This window comes from Papio anubis, chromosome 5, assembly GCF_008728515.1.
Source record: "Papio anubis isolate 15944 chromosome 5, Panubis1.0, whole genome shotgun sequence".
NCBI lineage: Eukaryota > Metazoa > Chordata > Mammalia > Primates > Cercopithecidae > Papio > Papio anubis.
In genome coordinates, this window is record NC_044980.1 from 57,048,414 (window position 1) to 57,071,359 (window position 22,946).

At 37.7% G+C, this 22,946-nt stretch overlaps 1 protein-coding gene across 4 annotated transcripts in view; it reads left to right on the forward strand.

Moving 5' to 3' along the window:
* The window catches only part of KIF2A (kinesin family member 2A), an 85,441-nt gene that overhangs the window by 56,477 nt on the left and 6,018 nt on the right, over positions 1–22,946 (forward strand). For 2 of the 4 annotated variants that reach the window (XM_031666188.1, XM_031666187.1), the window contains exons 11-20: positions 7–70; positions 992–1,083; positions 1,715–1,857; positions 2,228–2,432; positions 3,783–3,893; positions 4,942–5,009; positions 10,589–10,702; positions 11,837–11,987; positions 16,013–16,114; positions 19,425–19,560. In XM_031666188.1, coding sequence (XP_031522048.1) covers positions 7–70; positions 992–1,083; positions 1,715–1,857; positions 2,228–2,432; positions 3,783–3,893; positions 4,942–5,009; positions 10,589–10,702; positions 11,837–11,987; positions 16,013–16,114; positions 19,425–19,560 — 1,186 coding nt within the window. The remainder of the gene's footprint in view (positions 1–6; positions 71–991; positions 1,084–1,714; positions 1,858–2,227; positions 2,433–3,782; positions 3,894–4,941; positions 5,010–10,588; positions 10,703–11,836; positions 11,988–16,012; positions 16,115–19,424; positions 19,561–22,946) is intronic. The other 2 variants (XM_031666189.1, XM_031666190.1) reach the window with 1 other exon arrangement.

Sequence of the window (22,946 nt, forward strand, 5' to 3'; positions counted from 1 at the left end):
ATACAGACTATGGGTGGTGACTTTTCAGGAAAGAACCAAGATTGTTCTAAAGGAATTTATGCATTAGCAGGTAACTGTCCTTTTTCCATATAATTTGGAATATTCTTCTTAGGTATTATTCAGGTAACTTTGAAATAAGGCTTTAAAATATTGTTCAGCAACTATAATGCTATATTGACTGTCTATTATGTCAATTATAGGTTATTAGATTGCTTGAAAAGAGCTGTAAGATTATATATTCACAAGATTTTTTTTTTTTTTAAGAAGAAAAGAACTGTAGGCTGGGCGTGGTGGTTCACGCCTATAATCCCTGCACTTTGGGAGGCCAAGGTGGGTGGATCACTTGAGGTCAGGAGTTTGAGACCAGCCTGGCCAACATGATGAAACCCCATCTCTACTAAAAATACGAAAAAAAAACTTAGCCAGGTGTGGTGGCAGGCACCTGTAATCCCAGCTACTCGGGAGGCTGAGACAGAAGAATCGTTTGAACCTAGGAAGCAGAGGTTGCAGTGAGCCAAGACCACGCCACTGCATTCCAGCCTGGGCAACAGAGCAAGACCCCATCTCAAAAACAAACAAACAAAAAAAACTGTAAGATTGACTTTGAGGGGGCAGAAATCTTGATTATATTTGTCAGTGTATTCTAGCACATTGTTGGAGATTAGTCTCAATTGTTGAATTTCTGAACTGTAAAAAGCTAGCTATGGTATGAGAATAACTTCATTATGACCACTTGTAATTTTATGCTATTTGTAAATATAAATACTAATATATATAAATAAAAGTAGCACCCTTTTATGCAATATGAAAGAGAATAGCTTCTATTAATACTATTTTTTGTAAAATCAATATTCACTTTATTTCTCATTTTTATTATTGATACTATTATCCTAGGTAAAGATTAACTGATTTCTCTAGAAATAGACAATTTGAGTTGCTTTTTAAAAATATTTATTGCATCTCAATTTTCTGTATATGAAATTCTTGACAGCTCGAGATGTCTTTTTAATGCTAAAGAAGCCAAACTATAAGAAGCTAGAACTTCAAGTATATGCAACCTTCTTTGAAATTTATAGTGGAAAGGTAAGTGGGAACTTTTTTAATTTTAATTTTTAAATATATATATATATATATATATAACATAACATTTGCCATTTTAACCATTTTTAAGTTCAGCGGCATTAAATATATTCACATTGTTGTGCAGCCTTGACCACCATAATTTATGTGTATTTAGAACTTTTATGTTAGAATTTATGAGTTTTTTAAAAAATGTCCTTTGAAACTTTTCAACTTCAATGTTGAGAATTCTTATTCTAATTATTATTTTAATCTCTGAAATAATTCTTAAACTCTGGGTGACTTATTTTTATAGAACTGATATTTTAATTGCCACAGGATCTCGCTCTGTCACCCATGCTGGAGTGCAGTGGCATGATCACAGCTCATTGTAGCTTCAATCTCGTGAGCTTCCTGCCTCAGCTTTCCTAGTAGCTGTGACTATAGGCATGCACCACCATGCCCAGCTAATTTTTTTTGTTTTTAGCAGAGACAGCGTCTCACTATGTTGCCCAGGCTGGTTTTGAACTCCTGAGCTCAAGCCATCCTCCTGCCTGAGCCTCCCAAAATGCTGGGATTGCAGGCGTGAGCCACTGTGCCTAGCCTCTTTTTTACCTTAAAGCTAGTTTTCTAATTTGAATATGGTTTTTCATAGGTGTTTGACTTGCTAAATAGGAAAACAAAATTAAGAGTTCTAGAAGATGGAAAACAGCAGGTTCAAGTGGTGGGATTACAGGAACGGGAGGTCAAATGTGTTGAAGATGTACTGAAACTCATTGACATAGGCAACAGTTGCAGGTAAATTTCATTTTGATTAATAAAGGAAACTTCAGTTTTAGAAACTTTGGGTATAGCATAACAAAACGAGGATGTTAACTGTCAATACATCTTGGAAGTAAAAATCATTGTTCATAAAAACTTGCGTTACATGTAAGTGTGAGTGACAATTATTATATTGATACTATATTACAAATATATTAGAAATATGCCAGATTAAATTGTATGAATCTGGTTCTGTGTGTTACAACTCAGTGTCTTATCTGTATTTAAAAGATGAAAACTAGCTAAATCGGTGTTTGTTGCTGCTGTTGTTTTTAATGAAAATAATGTGGTTTGAACATGTTAATTGAAGTTTTTATGTATCAAGATGTCCCTAATCATATTGCAGAACATCCGGTCAAACATCTGCAAATGCACATTCATCTCGGAGCCATGCAGTGTTTCAGATTATTCTTAGAAGGAAAGGAAAACTACATGGCAAATTTTCTCTCATTGATTTGGCTGGAAATGAAAGAGGAGCTGATACTTCCAGTGCGGACAGGCAAACTAGGCTTGAAGGTGCTGAAATTAATAAAAGCCTTTTAGCACTCAAGGTAAATAAAATATATTTTATCATGAAAGGTCTTTTGCTTTTAACTTTAATTTTCTTTACTCAGTTGCAAAATAATAGTACTTGTTTTACCTAATAAAAAGAGAGGTTTCTGAAATTCAGATGCTTATAATTTATAATGTGATTTTATTATACCCAGAATTTTTCCTTGCACACATTCTTTATTCTTTTTAGATGGGATAAAGGATATGTGAGAGGGTAGGTCAGTTCTGGGGCTACATAGGTAGACTCCAGAGGGTCTTTATTTTTCTTGAGACTGAGTCTTGCTCTGTCGCCCAGACTGGAGTACTCTCAGTATAGTCTCAGGTGCAATCTCAGCTCACTGCAACTTCTACCTCCTGGGTTCAAGCCATTCTCCTACTTCAACCTCCCCAGCGGCTGGGATTACAGGCACGTACCACCACGCCCAGCTAATGTTTGTATTTTTAGTAGATAGGGGTTTCACCATGTTGGCTAGGCTGGTCTCGAACTTCTGACGTCGTGATCTACCTTCCAAAGTGCTTGAATTACAGGCACGAGCCACTGTGCCCAGCCCAGAGGGTCTTAATCAGCCATATTTTCTAGGAGGAGGGCAATGAACCACTGAATTGAGCTAAGAAATAGTTTCTCAGAAAAATGTGGAATGGCTTTCAAAATGTTAGGCCAGGTTATTACATATTTTCCTTGAGTAGAAAAGCAAAGCTGGGAAGGCTATAATAAGACTGTGTTTTTTTCTTTTGGAGTGCCATGTTAAGAAATTAACTTTTTACAGTTATCCTACTGCCTGTCACTTTCAAACAGTAGTCATAGTTTCCAGAAATATCTCTTGGAAGAATAAAGTAGGTTTTTTTGTTGTCATTTTTTATTTTCTTGAATTAGCATTTGTGGAAACATCTACACTATGCTTTAAAACTGTTGGCCAGGCGCAGTGGCTCACACCTGTAATCCCAGGACTTTGGGAGGCTGAGGCGGGTGGATCCCCTGAGGTTAGGAGTTCGATACCAGCCTGGCCAACATGGTGAAACCCCATCTCTACTAAAAATACAAAGCTTAGCCAGGCGTGGTGGCGGGCACCTGTAATCCCAGCTACTTGGGAGCCTGGGGTAGGAGAATTGCCTGAAGCCCGGAGGCGAAGGTTGTAGTGAGCCAAGATTGCGCCACCACACTCCAGCCTGGGTGACAGAGTGAGACTTTGTCTCAAAAAAAATGAATAAATAAAACTGTTAGTAGAATTTTCACAGCTGATCAGACCTTAAATGTTGAAGTTGTAGTAAGAGACCTTTTAACATATGTTAATTAAGATTACCCTTTATAAGAAAGACTAATCTGTGAGACTTGTTTTCTTAATTTTCAGGAGTGCATCAGAGCCTTAGGTAGAAATAAACCTCATACTCCTTTCCGTGCAAGTAAACTCACTCAGGTGTTAAGAGATTCTTTCATAGGTGAAAACTCTCGTACCTGCATGGTAAGTTTATTTTTTGTTTGTTTTATTTTAATCCTGAAGGAATAACTACACAGTATTTATGGAAAATGTATTAGTTAGTGACAATCATTTGAAACCTTCTATTATGAGTGATATGGTGATATTTAAGATGTGATCCCTCCCACTCTGATAGAGAGGATTATATTGCAGTTATATAATTTCAGCATCTAGGTGTTCTCGAGGGCTGGTCTTTCTTGATTTTTTTCCTTTTTCTTTTTCTCTTTCTCTTTCTCTCTCTCTCTTTCATTTTGAGTATAGGTCACACTTTTCTTTATGGTCATATGTCTGGTAATTTGGGGTTATATCATGTGTATTATGAATGAACGTAGAGACTGGATTCTGTTATGTTCTTCTGAAGGTTATTGGTTTTTTGTTTAGCAGAAATTTAAACTTACTCCAAACTCTTATCTCCCCTGGGCAACAACTGTAATTGAAAGCTTTGTTTAGTCCTTTCAGATTTAGCTGTGTTGCCTATAGTTTGCCTTGTGTATGTCTAGGTCAGGAATCAGCTAGGGATTTGGGCAGTTTATATATAAAAGTTTGTCCCAGAAGGGAGAGTACCACACTCTCTGTAGCACTTTCCCTTCTGGGACAAAGTTTACTTTTCCAGCTGCTATGAAGTGCACTCCCAAACTATATCCTTTAATTTCTTAACCAGAGAGACTGCAAGTTTTCAGTTAAGTTTTAGTTGCCCTGTGTGACAGCGGCAGAGCTTGCCCTCTGTTAAAAAGCTGTTTAAAAAAAAAAAGTCGGGTGGAGTGGGGATCAGTCAGTACTATTCCTTCCAGGTGTTAACCTCCTCCATTTCTGCTGGATTTTGATTGTTTTCTGGTGCCTTCATAGTTTGTATTTAACTAGACTTTATCTGATTATAGATATGATAATATAATCTTGGAGTTGAGATAACATTAATAAGTCTTTATTTTTAAATAATCATGGTAAGATTAGACCTAAATGAGCTGCATGTCGGTATTATTGTCTTGATCATTTATGACATTTTCTTTACCTCTGCATTTTTTTTTTCCTGTAGATTGCCACAATCTCTCCAGGAATGGCATCCTGTGAAAATACTCTTAATACGTTAAGATATGCAAATAGGTATGAGAGATAGTTCTCCATTTTGAAATTTGAGGGGAGTAGAGCAGTATGCAGTATAATTTAATATCTGATAGGGTAAATCTTACTACATTATTCTTTCAATTTTCAAAAAAAAAATGTTTTGCATATTATTCCTTAAGATGATATGTAGAATCATTTTGTCAAATTCTAAAAATCAGTGGAAATGGGTAATTTGGGAAGGGATTAATCACTTTAGTAAAATTTGTGTTTTTATCCTAGAACAAGGTTTCCATTTCACTGTTTTATTTCCTAATATTTTACTGCATTTAAATCATGCAAATTCTTCTTATTACATTAAGACTCTGAAGTAAATCAATGTCAGGGACTAGTTTGTATTTCTTAAATTGTTTTGGTATATGGTCCAGATTATTCCTGATAATATTAAATGCTATATATGGGGAATCTAGGATTTGAGGAAGAAGTGATAGCACAGTTCTTTCTGGTGTTCCTTTTTTTTTTTTTATTTAATTTATTTTTTTGAGACAGAGTCTCGTTCTGTCACTCAGGCTGGAGTGCAGTGGTGTGATCTCAGCTCACTGCAACCTCCACTTCCTGGGTTCAAGCGATTTTCCTGCCTCAGTCTCCTGGGTATCTGGGACCACAGGCGTGTGCCACCATACCCGGCTAATTTTTATATTTTTAGTAGAGGCTGCGTTTCACTATGTTGGCTAGGCTGGTCTTGAACTCCTGACCTCAGGTGATCCACCCACTTCGGCCACCCAAAGTGCTAGGATTACAGCCGTGAGCCACCCCGCCTGGCCCTTTCTGGTGTTCTATGTGGGTTACATTTTTGTTATTCATATTAATAGTCTTAAAAACGTTATAAATATTATAACTGGGTTATTACAGATAGAAGGACAGAATGCATTATAGACTACTAAAGCAGTTTATTCTATATAGTCATGAAATGCCTTTGGAACTTTGAATTATAACGGGCATATTTATATATGATCCATAGATTTTTTCCCCACTTCTCTTGAGTGACTTTATTTACCACTGATCTTATTTTGAATGACTGTTTAATGTTAAATTTCTCTTCTCACATGTTAAATTTGTGATTTTAACCTAGAGATAAAATTCCTCTTTGTAATCCATTTCTAGTGTAGCAGTTCTCTTAATTCTAGTATAACAGTTCTCTTAATTTTGCTGGACAGAAGTATCTGTCCTATTTCTTTGTTTTAATCACTATGGAAATGTTATTTTAAAATTTTTTATTAAAATGTAAAATACTTATGCATATAGAAAAGTACCTAAAGTATAAGTGAATAATTAAATGGATAATGGATATTTATAAAGTGAAAACTCCTGTCATTGGTTTGGGAAATAGAGCATTATTGGCCCCCCAGAAGGTTCCCCATGTGCTCCTTCCTGTTCACAAATCCTGAATAACATGCCTTATTCATTTATCTCTACCCCGATGTAACCCATGTATTAACTTCTGTGGAATACTTTACTTGTTTTTTTTGTCCTCTTTATAAAAATAATTTTACTACCTATGAATGTTATCTCTCGGTAACATAGGTAGCTGTATTTGAACATTACACAAATGGTATTATAACCCCCCAGATTTTTTTGCATCTTGTTTCTAAAGAGATTTTTTTAATGGTAGTAAACACTGTTGGACAGTATAAACCTATTGAGCTTTTGTAAAAAGGTATTAAAATATAATCACTTCTTTAAAAATGTAATAGGGCCAGGTGCTGTGGCTTATACCTTTAATCCCAGTGCTTTTGGTGGCCCAGGCGGGTGGATTGCTTGAGCCCAGAAATTCAAGACCAGCCTGGGCAACATAGCAAAACCCCATCTCTATAAAAAATACAAAAATTAGCCTGGTGTAGTGGCTTGCATCTGTAGTCCCAGGCACTTGGGGGGCTGAGGTGAGAGGATTGCTTGAACCTGGAATGTTGAATCTACAGTGAGTTGTGATCACACCACTGTACTCTAGCCTGGGCAACAGAGCAAGACCTTGTCTTAAAAAAGAAAAAAGTAATAGAACTACATTTCTAAGTATGAACTATTGTATTTTCTAAATTTAATCCCTTTTAAAGTTTGAATTATGAGCTCGTAGCTTATTGTGTTAGTTTTAATTGATCTTTGTAATTAACATTTTTGATATGTGGGATTTTTATCATTAATTTAAAATGTTTCTTATTTCAGAATAATTCTTGAGAAAGATGAGGAACAGCCTAGTGTAGTAGATTCTTGCCATGTTATAGAATTAAAACAAACAAAACCCCTCTGTTTCTTAAGATTTGAGACGACAAAAGATTGCTCCCTAATATTGTGAAAATGCTATATCTAGCTGTTCCTCTAGTTCGCTTAGGTCAAAGTAAAATGTTTTAACCTACTGTTATATCATGTAACTCACTTGCAACATGACTAACCATTTGGGACACTATATTAATCCGTTCTCACACTGCTACAAAGGAATACCTGAGACTGGGGAATTTACGAAGGTTTATTTGACTCACAGTTCAGCATGGCCACAGAGGCCTCAGGAAACTTACAGTCATGGTGGAAGGGGAAGGGGAAGCAAGGCACCTTCACAAGGTAGCAGGAAGGAGAAGCGCCAAGCAAACTTGGGAAGAGCCTCCTATAAAACCATTAGATCTTATGAGAACTCACTATCACGAGAACAGCATGGAGGAAGTTGCCCCCATGATTCAATTACCTCCACCTGGTCTCTCCCTTGACACTTGGAAATAATAATTCAAGATGAGATTTGAGTGGGGACACAGGGCCTAACCATATCAGACACATAATTTTTTCAATTTTATTTCCAAATCTCTAGGAATAAAGATTTTCAACCTTCCTTGATACTCATACCAATGTTTTATGACCTTAAGAGTCAATATTTTTTTTAACAGCCAAAAATAATTAATTCCTCCTTTATGCTAAATCTGCCTTATTTTATTTAGGCCAATACTTTGAGGTGGTGGGTAGATGGCATTACATTAAAATTTTCATATTTTTAGGAAACTATTTCTCTCTTAACTGTTTAAACTTTTTTGTATTTAAGACATAGCTTAGTGATCGAAGTGTTACTTCTCAGGACAAAATAGGTTTAATAACTTCCTTACTACTTAATGGTACCAAAGCCTCAGGAAAGTTACTTAACCTCTCTCTGCGCTTATTGCCTCATCTTTAGAATGGACAGTTAATGACCGTGTCCATCTTAAAGGATTGTTTTTGAGGAGTAAAAGAAGTGATCTGTGTTTAGCACAGTACCTGAAATAATAGGAATAGTTATTCCTGTTGCTACTTTAGTGAGCAGTTCTGTCTTAAAAATTCAGTTAGACAGATGTGAAAGCAATGTTTTTTCATATCCTTATATTAGAATCATATACTTTGAAAATTTTATGTGGGAATTGTGGGATAGTTTGTAACAGTACACATTGCTGCTAAGTGATTAAGTTGACAAGTCCAGTTCATCAGATGACAATTAGAGATACTTTATTTATTTATTTAAGATGGAGTCTTGCTATGTCACCCAGGCTGGAGTACAGTGGCACAATCTCAGCTCACTGCAGCCTCTGACTCCTGGGTTCAAGCGATTCTCCTGCCTCAGCCTTCCAAGTTGCTGGGATTACAGGTGCCCGTCACCAACGCCCAGCTAATTTTTTTGTATTTTTTAGTAGAGATGGAGTTTCACCATGTTGGCCAGGCTGGTCTCGAACTCCTGACCATAAGTGATCTGCCCACCTCAGCCTCTGCAAGTGCTGGGATTACAGCATAAGCCACTGCACCCAGCGAGACAATTAGAGATATTTTAGAGGGGAGTACAGGGGAAAACTTTCAGAGTGGAAGGAATGGTTGTACCAAGGGAAAAAAAATTATAGGATATGTGAAAAACAGACAGTGGCCTCTATCCTGAAGCAGAGATACTTAATCTTTGCGTAATGGAAGAGGTTAGAGTGATTAGAATGATTAGGAGTTTTTAGTAACATTGAAGAATATGATTCTTGTAGGTAGTGTAGTTTGGCTTGGGCAAGAGAGCTTTGGATAGAGGAAAAAATGTGTGGATGAAGCTAATAGTGTGTCTAAATTAAAAGATTTAGATAAGAAATGGGGTGGGAGTGAAAATAATTGTTAGTATTAGAAATTTAGATTTTTCAGGCCAGATGCCGTAGCTCATGCTTTTAATCCTAGTACTTTGGGAGGCCAAGGCAGGAGGATCACTTGAGTCCAGGAGTTTGAGACCAGCCTGAGCAACCTAATGAGACCACATCTCTACAAAAAAATAAAAAATTAGCTGGGGGTGGTGGCACGCCACTGGTAGTCCCAGCTGAGATGGGAGGATCACTTGAGTCAAGGCTGCAGTGAGCCATGATTGAGCCACTGCAGTACAGCCTGGGTGATATGGTGAGACCTTATCTCAAAAAGAAAAAAAAAAAGATATTTACATTTTTCAGCATGTGTGGTAAATAAACTTTCAAGGATAAAGGGCAGATGAATCCAATATTGAACCTTTGACAGTAGATATTACCAATAGGTCAAAGAAAGACTGTTAGTAGAGGAAATATGTTAGTTTGATTTATATGAAGATATTGATACTTGTTTTTGACCTATAAAGAAGGGAATTTCATTTAGTTCAACCTAAGAGAAATGACAAGAAAATCAGAGAATATGATTATTATATTGAAGTGTTTAAATAACATAGGCTTTGTACTCAGGGCTAGGTTTTATAACCTCAGTTATGCCACATTCTCAGTGAGTGACTTAGAGAAGATACTTTATTTCTGAGTCATTTTTCTCATCTATAAAATCAAAGATGGTTGAAGGACTAAATAATATAATGCCTAACAATGACTAATCCTAATACCTGACATGTAGGAGGTACTTAAATATTTTATATTGATATGAAATAGAGTTGGCCCAAAGGAGACATAAGGAATTACATAGATGGGGTGAGAAAAATCATAATTTGGTTAAATGTAACTTGAAGATGTTAACAAAAGCAATTTAAATTTCATTGCTAAAAGGCTGTTCTCAACCAGAGTTCTTCATCTGAATCACCAACCACTGAAAATAGAGTGAATATTTTCTCAGTTATACTAAGGACATTTCACAGCTAATACCATTCTGGATGCATAGGAAAGAAGTTAATTCATTACAAACAATGGATGCCTTAAGGCATTAGTACTTAATTCCCTTGTGTCCAGTTTGAAAAAGATGGCAAAAACGTTGAAGAGCCATGAATGCTAATAAACAAATAGTCATGGTACTGACTACATGAAGAAATTAGATTGAGTGGTCATGTAGTTAGAAGGGCATTTCAGATTTAAGTGATTTAGTTAAACTTCTAGGAAGGATTATGAGAAAAGAGGAAAATACACCAGAAAGGAAAGACCTAGGACTATAGAGCAGGGGATCGATAGAACAAAGATGTTCAAAAACCTCTTAAAATTTGTTATTTGTAAAATAATATTCTAAATACATTGTCACAACTATCAATATCCTTTTCTAAACAAAAGTGAATACTAAATGAAAATGTGCAATGTGCATTGCTGTCTTTCAAGAGCATTTTCTTTTAATTTGTTGCTGTTTTGGTGCTGCAGAGTAAAGGAGTTTGGAATTAGTCCATCAGACATTCCCTTCTCACAGGGTAGTGGCAGTCGCCCTGATCTCTCTCCTTCTTATGAATATGACGACTTTTCTCCTTCAGTTACCAGGTCTACTTCATTCTATACATAAGATGTTTATTTTTATAGTTTCTTTTGAATTGTGCTTTGTATAAACATTTCATTTGCTATGTTTGTCCTGAGCCATTTTAGTTTTCATTTTCATTTCATTTGGCAGGTGGTGGTTGTACTGCATGATCTGCATTCTTATGTCTTTTATTAATTTGTTTGCTTTAAAATGTTGATTTAGAATTCAGGCTTCCTATTTCCCCCTCATATTTTTAAGGATGATGTCACTTTTGCATACTTACCATTAAAAGATAAATTGTTAAAAGATAAATTATCTTGCTTAAAATGAAGAGATTGCCTTTATGCTCTATGATCTTATGAGTTTCCTTGTCTGCAAGGAGCCTCTTGACATAGGAAGTTTACCCTCTTTTGGCTGGGCGTGGTGGGTTACACCTGTACTCCCAGCACTTTGGGAGGCAGAGGTTGGTGGATCACCTGAGGTTGAGAATTCTAGACCAACCTGGCCACTGTGGTGAAAAACAAAAAGTGTTTTTTTTTTTTAAAGTAAAGAAAGCTTACCCTCTCCCAAATGTGTAAGTTTAAATATAATGAGTAAACTCTTTTCAAATGATAAAACTTAAAACCTTATAATCTTTATACATTATAAATAAAATTATTTTACATGTAGCTATTTTAATTGAGCATGATAACTACCAGAAATCTGCAGGGTTTTTTTTGTTTTGTTTCAGCAGTGATCCAGTTATTGGTCTAACTGTTATTGTTTACATTTTTCGGTTCATATAATTTAATTGCAATAACATTCACTCTGATGAACCAGTAGTAAAAAAAATTGAAAATTAAAAAAAAGTTTTTAAATTGCAACTTTTTTCTTTGAATACTGAATCTACATACTTTGTTAATTCTCATTTAGTTTGCACAATAATTATATTTGATATAATTAATATAATATGAATTATATAAAGTTATCTAAGTAGATTTCCTAAAATTAAACAACCATTTATGTGTTTCTATAGATTTCAGATAAATTTTACCTATAAAGGTGACATCATCAATCTTAGTATGTTAACTGAATTGCTTGTATATTGAATAGGTTGGTATTTTCTTGTTCCTCTGCATGAGTGTTTTTAACTTTAGATACCTCTTATATATTTATAGGGTCAAAGAATTGACTGTAGATCCAACTGCTGCTGGTGATGTTCGTCCAATAATGCACCATCCACCAAACCAGATTGATGACTTAGAGACACAGTGGGGTGTGGGGAGTTCCCCTCAGAGAGACGATCTAAAACTTCTTTGTGAACAAAATGTGAGTGACTTACTATAGTTGTAAGTGATATAATCTTAGTTCATCAGTAGCAGAACTTAACTGAAAACTATCATTTAGGGGGGTCAGGCTGTGGGTGTGGTTGCTCAAGCCTGTAATCCCACCAATTTAGGAGGCTGAGTGGGAGGACTGCTTTAGGCCAGGAGTGCAAGACCAGCCTAGACAATTTAATGAGACCTTTTGCTATAAAAAATTTAAAAATCATCCAGGTGTGGTGGTATCCACCTGTAGGTCTAGCTACTAGGCAGGCTGAGGCAGGAGGATTGCTTAAGTACAGGAATTCTGGGCTGCAGTGGGCTGTTGTAGCATCACTGCACTCTAGCCTAGGTGACAGAGCGAGACCTTGTCTCTTAAAATAAATGAATAAATAAGTCAGGGGTCAGCAAACTACAGCCTGTGGGCCAGTCATCTGTTTTTACAAATAAAGTTTTATTGGAACATTCTCTTTAGGGTTGTCTGGCTGCGTTCTTACTGTAACAGCAGTAACAGAGACTGTGTGGTTCATAAACCCAACATGTATTATCTGGCCCTTTAAGGAAGTATCCAACCCCCAATCTAAACTATTCATTTTTTTCCCTCAGATTGTTGTCTGATATTATAATTTGGGAAAAAATTAAAGTAATATAGGGAAAAACAACTTTAAAAATTATACATATAATAAATATTAAAAAGCTCGAAAACAGGCTGGGCGCGGTGTCTCACACCTGTAATCCCAGCACTTTGGGAGGCTGAGGTGGGCAGATCACTTAAGGTCAGGAGTTCAAGACCAGCCTGGCCAACATGGTAAAACCTGTCTCTACTAACAATACAAAAATTAGCTAACAATAAAAAAATTAGCCAAGTGTGGTGGCTCATGCCTGTAGTAGTCCCAGCTACTCAGGACGTTGAGGGATGAGAATCGCTGGAAACTGGGAGGCAGAGGCTGCAGTGAGCTGAGATCCCACCATTGCACTCCAGTCTGGGCGTCAAGAGTGAGACTCCATCTCAAAAAAAATTGAAAAAAGCCTAAAAACAAAAGAACTGTAGACATATGCGTCTACATTGAAAGGATGCATGCACTATATTAAAATCAAACAGCAAAATAGTAACATTTGTCAAATCTGGTTGCTTTTCTATACGATTAAAATTTTTAATGATATTTTGTAATTTAAATTTTTTTTGTAATTTCCCAATTACAAAAAACAATACATGCCCATTGTATAAGGATAGAAAGAGATAAAGAAATAAGAAGACATATATAATACACTTTCACATAATTGCTTTTAATGTATTGAGAGGGTTCTTTTCTGTGTGTGAGATGTAAAGGTGTGTTTTTAAAATGCGTATTCTGTATAGTTTTGTGTCATTCTATTCCCACTAAGTCTTACGGCATTTTCTCATCATGTTAAAAGTTAGCATTGATTAGTAGCTTTTACTACATGATATATATTGCTAAGCATTTTATCTGATCTCATTATCATAACTCAGTGTAGTAGGTACTATAATTATCCCTACTTTATAACTGATATTCTAAGGTTTAAATAATTTGACCAAGATTTTACAAGTAGTAAGTACAGAAGCCAGGATTGAAATTTAGATCTTTCTTATTCCAATGCCAAACCTTGTACCAATTAAACTGATTGCTACCTGCAATACAGTGTTCTTTGAAAACAACATTAGTTAGTTCTAATACTTTGTAGCAGATACTTAGCCCAAAATATTATAGAGTAACAAATACATGCACTACTTTTTGTTACCATGTTCCAAATCACGATTACTAAAGCAGGGCTTAAAGCAGTGGTTCTTAACTAGGAGCAGTTTGGCCCCCAAAGCAAAATGTATGGACATTTTGGTTGTCACAACTGAGGTGATGCCACTAGCATGTAATGGGTAGAGCCAGGAATGCTGCTGAACATGATACAGTGCACCGGAGTGTCCCCCTCACCTTATCCCCACACAATGTCAGTAGTTCCAAGCCTGGGAAAACCTGGTTCAAAGTAAGAGTTTTAAACTTTGAACCTAGAAACTAAAAATGAGATCCTGGCCTCAGTCCATCATTTGTGTCCAGAATTTTTAAGAGAGACTGTAATTGCTTTTAGACTCTTTAAAGCAAACCCTGCACTGCATCTAAATATGTTACCTCCCAAAGATGTGGAAAACCAGAGCAAGATAAGTACTCCCCATAGCATATCTTTCCATTTTATTCTTGCATCTATTGGGCCTCTGTAGAGCCTGAATTTGGAGAGGTTAGTTAGGTGACCAGACTAATCCAGGGGAGTATGACATCATGAGTTTTTACAGCCTCCATGTTTGAGAGAGTGTGCATTTCTGTCACCTGTGCCACTCCCAGGGAATTATCTTCCAATGACTCAGCATTAGCCTTAGTTAAGTATTGGTGCGTGTGTATATATTATTATTGCTATATTGTCTTAACAAAGTAGATTAAAATGGAACAGCATCTAAGACATGCTCTAGAGATCGGAGAAGTTGTTTTTTTGTTTTGTTTTGTTTTGTTTTTGAGATGGAATCTTCCTCTGTCGCCCAGACTAGAGTGTGGTGGCACGATCTCAGCTCACTGCAACCTCCGCCTCCTGGGTTCAAGTGATTCTCCTGCCTCAGCCTCCCAAGTAGCTGGGATTACAGGCGCACATCAACATGCCCAGCTAATATTTTATATTTTTAGTAGAGACGGGGTTTCACCATGATGGTCAAGCTGGTTTTGAACTCCTGACCTCAAGTGATCCACCTGCCTCAGCCTTCCAAAGTGCTAGGATTACAGGAGTGAGCCACCATGCCCAGCTAAAGTTGTTTTTTTTTTTAATTATCATCTGAACCTGACCTGGGATCAGAGAAGCTCTGACTTGCTGTAGGACAAAAATATGAATATATTGTATTTGGTTGTACCCCAGTTATACATGGAGGATTGGTTCCAGGACTGCCTGAATATACCCAAATTGCGCATACTCAAGTCCCACAGTTGGCCCCATGGAACTTGCAAACGTGAAAACTTGGGCCTCTGAATATGAAGGATTCACATCTCTCAAATACTGTATTTTCAGTCTGCGTTGGTTGAAAACCAGATATAAGTGGATGAGTACTGTTCCAATATGTATTGTTTTAAAGTCAACTGTATATGTTTTTTGTTGTTGATGAAGTAAAATTGTGAATTGTCCATCGAAATTTCTATAAAAACTGGTAAATATATTCTATAGTATATTTAAGAAATTAATGTTAGTTAAGAGTTAAGTCCTCTGCCGGGTGCGGTGGCTCACGCCTGTAATCCCAGCACTTTGGGAGGCCTAGACGGGCTGATCACGAGGTCAGGAGATCGAGACCATCCTGGCTAACACGGTGAAACCCTGTCTCTACTAAAAATACAAAAAATTAGCTGGGTGCGGTGGCGGGCGCCTGTAGTTCCAGCTACTCAGGAGGCTGAGGCAGGAGAATGGCGTGAACCCGGGAGGCGGAGCTTGCAGTGAGCCGAGATTGCGCCACTGCACTCCAGCCTGGGCGACAAAGTGAGACTTCGTCTCAAAAAAAAAAAAAAAAGAGTTGAGTCCTTTACAACACTAATTTAATAGTCCTGAAAGACATTTTATTTTCATCATCTAAAGATACTATCTTCATATCTCTTTTAAGAAAAGAAACAAGATAAACATGTAAATTAAATTGTTAGTGAAAAGTAAACAATACTGAGGAAATATTTCATACATTTACAGCCTACAATAACTGTATTTTTGAAAAGTTGGGCTATTCCAAAAGAGTACTCTTTCAGGGTAGTTTGGCAATAAAGCTTGGGCTAAGTGAAAAATATTCCCTACTCATCTAAGTTTGAGTTGTCTTATTGAGAGTTGCATATTTTTACCTAAAGAAAGAAATTGTGGCTTTGCCTTTTATATATATTTTGCTAGCCTTTACCATTTAAGCCTCTTCAATTTCTAAATGACATTTTCATAAATAAAAAAACTACTTTTATAACATTTAAAATACACACTATATCATAGTTTCTTAACTATGTTTATTTTAAGGAAGAAGAAGTTTCTCCACAACTGTTTACTTTCCACGAAGCTGTCTCACAAATGGTAGAAATGGAAGAACAAGTTGTAGAAGATCACAGGGCAGTGTTCCAGGTAAAATAAGACAGGGCCTTCCATGAAAATCTTTATTGAGATAAATTAAGAATTTTTCATAGTTCCATAAATGTCACACTATTCTTTCAAAAATACTTGTTTATATGTATATGTATATTTGTAGGGCATATGACATGGCAAATTTTTAATACAGTGAATGATGGCTACAAATAACATTTCTTTGCACCATTCTGAAACGTTCTGCTTTATTTACCTCCCATCCCTCTTACTGGTTTTTGTCGTTTGTCCATTTTTAGGGAAGAGTGTCACTTCTGCCCACCAGTACTTCCTTCTAAATATTAGGCCAATGTATTTGATAGCAGTTAAGAAAAACTTTTTTAAAGGGTTTTGGAGCAGTTGAGGAAGTATCAGTTGTTGCAGAAAAGGTAGACTACTTCAGGAGATGGAGAGTTACCGCTCTGAGCTGTCAGTGGCAAGTTGAGGGAAGGATGTTATGTCACCACCTGTAGCAGTAACTCCTTAGGCATTCATCCCATTATGCATTCAACCTGTTAAAAGTATTTACTATGTGATACTCTACTCCCCTTTTTTTAAACAAGAAAATGTCCTATCATGGTGATATTTGAGGGAGTGAACATATCATTTGGACATCTTGATGAAGACTATACAATTGACTTGCCTTACACTGCCGCCCCCACCTTCCTATAATACTATGAACACTTCTTGAGAAAAAATACCAGCAACTGTCTCCCTTATTGACCTGTATTCCTTCTTTGATGTTGAAGAAATCTTTGTCATTAAACAAAGGAACTTCAGCTGTAGGCCATTCAAGAACCTGGAAAAAGGGCTCAAAATGACAGAGAATACTTTATGTCAGATTAGGATACATGTTCATTAAAACTATTAGAGTTTGGCCAGGCACAGTGGCTCATGCCTGTAATACCAGCACTGTGGGAGACTGAGGAGGGTGGATCACTTGAGCCCAGGAATTCAAGACTAGCCTGGGCAGCAACATGGTGAAACCCTGTCTCTACAAAAAATACAAAAATTAGCTGGGTGTGGTATAGCGTGCCTGTAGTCCCAGCTACTCGGGAGGCTGAGGTAGAATTCCTTGAGCATGGGAGGTAGAGGTTGCAGTGAGCTGAGATCACACCACTGCACTCCAGCCTGGGTAACAGAGTGAGAAAAAAAACCAAAAACTCTGGAGTTTTAGTCAAACTCTTATTATGAGACTCTTTTTACAAGCCCAGGTGTTTAAGAAGAGAACGGACGCTAATAATTTAAGAAAATTGCACACCCGTAATCCCAGCACTTTGGGAGGCCAGGGTGGGTGGATTGCTTGAGCCCAGGAGTTAGAGACGAGCCTAGGCAACATGGCAAAACCCCATCTCTATTTAAAAACAAAAAGAAAAGAAAATTGTCATCTGTGCCGTTTTGGAACAAGGTATCATGTAAAGACCATCATTTCCCACTCTGCCATTTTTAAAATAAAGTCTCACAGCTGTTTATTGGTAAAATTGGGTGTTCTGACTTTCAACCCTGTATTTTTACAATTCTCTATATCGTATAATTAAAAAAAAAATTCTCTATATCATTCCTCTGTATTATGATCTGCCATTTCGCCAAAAAAAAAGTTTTGTTAAACCAAAATTAAGTGTATAGCTGAAGGAAAAGGAAAGAAAAATTAGAGTGTATGACTGGGCACGGTGCCTCATGCCTGTAATCCCAGCACTTTGGGAGGCCAAGGCTGGCAGATCACCTGAGGTTGCAAGTTCGAGACCAGCCTGACCAACATGCAGAAACCCTGTCTCTACTAAAAATACAGAATTAGCCAGGCATGGTGGCACATGCCTGTAATCCCAGCTACTCAGGAGGCTGAGGCAGGATAATTGCTTGAACCCAGGAGGCGGAGGTTGCAGTGAGCCGAGATTGCGCCATTGCACTCCAGCCTGAGCAACAAAAGTGAAACTCAAAGAAAAAAAAGAAAAAAGGAAAATTGGAGTATATTTGTGTTTTCTAAAAGTCAATTGATGTTTAGAAAATTGAGATTGTATGCATCCTAAAAGCAAATCCACTATAAGAGCTTTTATGTGCAAATAGCTCTTTAATTCAGAATGATCTGGTCTTGTTTTGTTCTTTGTTTTGAGACAGTCTCGCTCTGTTGCCCAGGCTAGAGTGCAATTGCGCAATCTCGGCTCACTGTAACCTCTGCCTCCTGGGTTCAAGCTATTTTCCTGCCTCAGCCTCCCAGGTAACTGGGATTACAGACATGTACCATCATGCCTGTAATTTTTTGTATTTTTACCTGGCTAATTTTTTGTATTTTTAGAAGAGACAGGGTTTCACCATGTTGGCCAGGCTGATCTTGAACTCCTGACCTCAAAGTGATCCACCTGCCTCAGCCTCCTAAAGTGCTGGGATTACAGGCATGAGCCACCATGCACAGCTGGAATTTGTTATTACCTCTTGGTGCAACCACTGTAAGTCTGTAATTGGATATGTTAATTTGTCAGGTTATAGGCTACCATAGCCCCCATCAAAGTGCTCAGTAGCTTTATTATGCACATTCTTCCCCTGTTTTAGGGACAGCTGTTGAGGTATTGAGACTTATTCTCCTCTTTAATATTGATGTATTTGATGCATTCTCTCCCCAAAATTCCCATCCAGAGTAAAAGTAGAGAAGTGAAATGATCTTGTTCAGCCCATCTTTCATGTGTTTGTGTTAGATTTTGAGGACACACAGTTGACCCTTGAAAACTGCAGGGGGTTAAAGACACTGACCCCCAGCACAGTTGGAAATATATATATATCTTTTGAGCTCCCCTAAAAACTATTAATAGCCTATTGACCAGAAGCCTTACCAATAACATAAAAGTCTATGAGTACATATTTTATGTTACATATGTTATATAAGGTATTCTTACCACAAAGTAAGCTAGAGAAAATAGTATTAAGAAAATCGTAAGGAAGGAGAATTATCATAAAGGTCTTCATCCTCATCATCTTCATATTGAGTAGGCTGAGGAGGAAGAGGTGGGCTGGACCTGGTGTCTCAGGGGTGGCAAAAGTGGAGGAAGTGGAAGGGATAGCAGGAGAGGCAGGCACACTCAGTGTAACTTACATTGAAAAAAGTCCACATAAGTGGACCCACACAGTTGAAACCCATGTTGTTCCATGTACTCTGGAACTGTATTTCTTAATTATACTGTCTGTGAATAAAGATGTTTTATGTCTATTGACATTTTAGAGAATACTATCTTAAGTATGTTTGATTATATTTAACAGAATTGTAATTTGGTTTCTGTTTTACAAAGAGGCTTATTGGATTATCGAATTTTTGTCCTTGTAGGAATCTATTCGGTGGTTAGAAGATGAAAAGGCTCTCTTAGAGATGACTGAAGAAGTAGACTATGATGTCGATTCATATGCCACACAACTAGAAGCTATTCTTGAGCAAAAAATAGACATTTTAACTGAGCTGCGGGGTAATTCTTTTTCCATTTTAATGTTTGAAATCTGATTGGTATTGGTATGTATATTAGTGAGAGGGTTTCATATTGCAAGAGGACGTACGAAGTAAAAATTGTGGGCACTGTTTAGCACCTATTTTCCGAGAGGTAATAAAGACAACTAACCATTGTGGTTTTTCTAAAAGTCATGGTATACATTTCAAGTTTTCTTTCATATTTTAAGAAGACAGTCAAAGAGAGAAAATGTGTTTTTAACAAATTTATAATTTTTTGTACCTATTCAGATCTTTAGTTTGGTAGGCTGATGCTTATGAGAATTATCTTCTTTCTGTGCTTTTTTTCGGGTCTCATTCTGTTGCCCAGGCTGGAGCACAGTGGCGTGATCATGGCTTACTGCACCCTCAACCTTCTGTGCTCAAGCAGTCCTGCCACCTCAGTCTCCTGAGTAGCTGGGACTACAGGTGCGAGCCACCACACCCAGCTAATTTCTAATTTTTTGTAGAGGTAGGGTCTTGCTTTGTTGGCCAGGCTGGCCTCAAACTCCTGGGCTCAAGCAGTCCTCCTGCCTTGGCCTCCCAAAATGCTGGGATTACAGGCATGAGCCACCACACTTGGCCTCTGCCATTTTTTTTTTAACGAAGGAGGTGTAAAGATGACTACCCTCTGTACCTTACTCGTGAAGGGAAGCATGTGCCTTACCTACTAAGCCGTATCTTTTTGGTTTTTTAGTTAGCTTATCTGTGTAGCTTCAGCTATGCATTTCTTTATTTGTTAATTTCTTAGGCATCTGTACACCATTGGCTGTTTATGTGTGAGTGAGCATCTGTATATGTGTGTACATGCAATCCAACATATACCAGAATGAAATTCCTAGTTTGGGGCAGTACATAAGCTGCTTATTTTTTTAAGGAGGCCCTCTGTGAAGTTGATTGGTTGTGTTGAAGGGTTATTTTTCTTTCAAATTAATTCGTTTATTTAAATTTGCATCCCAGCCTGGGCAACATAGAGATCCTGTCTCTAAAAAATAATTTTAAAATTAGCCAGGCATGGTGGTGCCTGCCTGTAGGCCCAGCTACTTGGGAGGCTGAAGTGGCAGGATCACTTGATCCCAGGAGTTTGAGGCTACAGTGAGCTAGGATCGTGCCTCTGCACTCTAGTTTGGGCAACATAGAGAGATCCTGTCTCAAAAAATTTAAAGAGTTGACAGATAAAAATGTATGTATTAGGTACAACATGATGTTTTGAAGTATATACAGGTTGAGTATCCCTTATGTGAAAAGCTTGGAAAAAAAAGTGTTTTGGATTTCAGATTTTTGAGTATTTGCATTATACCAAAAGTTTGGGATTTTGGAACACTTTAGGTTTCAGATTTTTTTTTTTTTTTGAGATGGAGTTTTGCTCTTGTCTCCTAAGGCTGGAGTAAAATGGCACGATCTCGGCTCACTGCAACCTCCACCTCCCACGTTGAAGCAATTCAGCCTCCCGGGTAGCTGGGATTACAGGCACGCACCACCACGCCCAGCTAACTTCTGTATCTAGATGAGGTTTCACCATGTCAGCCAGGCTGGTCTGGAACTTCTCACCTCAGGTGATCCACCTGTCTTGGCCTCCCAAAGTGCTGGGATTACAGGCATGAGCCTGGCTTTTTTTTTTTTTTTTTTTTTGAGGTGGCGTCTCGCTTTGTCGCCCAGTGGAGTGCAGTGGTAATCTCAGCTCACTGCGACCTCCGCCTCTTGGGTTCAAACAATTCTTCTGCCTCAGGCTCCTGAGTAGCTGGGATTACAGGCGTGTGCCACTGTACCCGGCTAATTTTTGTATTTTTAGTAGAGACAGGGTTTCACCATGTTGGCCAGACTGGTCTCGAACCCCTGACCTCACGTGATGCACCCACCTCAGCCTCTCAAAGTGCTGAGATTACAGGCGTGAGCCACCATGCCCAGCCAGATTTTTGGATTTGAGATGTTCAACACATATATGTTGCTGACTGGTTATGAAGTTGGTTATTTGAAATCATATTCTGTAAAGTCAGCAGTGACTGCTGAACTAAAATTTTCATTTGTTTCTCATATTGTTCATATTTAACCCTTTATTTAAATTGTTTTGATCATTTTTCTAATCTGCAATAATTCACAATCAGCTTCTGTATCCATTTTATTCAGAAGACAGATCATAATGCACTCTGGTATTTTTTCTTTGTAGCATTCAACTTAATTGACTTCCTTTCCTTTTCTCAAATTTCATGTATATCAAGCATATCCATAACTTTTAAGAAATTACTATATAGATATATTACATTATTCAGTCCTTAGAATTTTTTTTTTAACCATCCAGAGATAAATTTGAGATTCGTAAGAACAATTTGGGCTGGGCACCTGTAATCCCAGCACTTTGGGAGGCCGAGGCAGGTAGATCACCTGAGGTCAGGAGTTCATGACTAGCCTGGTGAACTGGTGAAATCCCGTCTCTACTGAAAATACAAAAATTAGCCAGGCATAGTGGTACACGCCTGTAGTCCCAGCTACTCAGGAGGCTGAGGCAGGAGAATTGCTTGAACCCGGGGGGCAGAGGTTGCAGTGAGCCAGGATCGCGCCACTGCACTCCAGCCTGGGTGACAGAGCGAGACTCCATCTCAGAAAAAAAAAAAGAACAGTAACAGTTTGAGAGCACCAAATCCAGAAGTCCTTAAATTCATTTCAAAATTTCAGAAAAGTTAACTTTTCAAAACATCACTGTACTTCCAAAAAGGGGAGGAAAATTGAGATTCCAACTTTATTTTCTTCTGAAGTCTACAGAGTAGGGTTTTGTAACCTTGGCACTACTAACATTTGGGGCTAGGCAGTTCTTTGTTGAGGAGTGTTATCCTGTGCCTTGTACAATATTTACTAGCGTCGTTGGTCTCTGTCCACCACATGGCAGTAGCACCACACCAGTTGGGATAACTGTAAATGTCTCTCGACATTACGAAATGCCTGCTGGGGGCCAAAAATCACATCCAGTTGAGAGCCACTGTTATTGAAAGATGTCTCATCTTAGCTGCATGTAATTTATCTGGCAATTTACTAACCTATTTCTAGTTCTTACATGACTCTAGATCAGTAGATGACCGGAAAGAATGTGTAAAAGCAAGAAATGTATCGTTTTGTCATCACCCCTTCACAATCCCCCTTCGTCACAATGAGGACAAAATGTAAATTTCTAAAAATTCAAATATATTTTAAATTTTCATAACTTAAAAAAGGTAAAATGGGGGGCCAGGCACGGTGGCTCATGTCTATAATCCCAGCACTTTGAGAGGCCAAGGCGGGCGGATCACCTGAGGTTGGGAGTTCGAGACCAGCCTGGCCAACATGGTAAAACCCCGTCTCTACTAAAAATACAAAAATTAGTTGGACGTGGTGGTG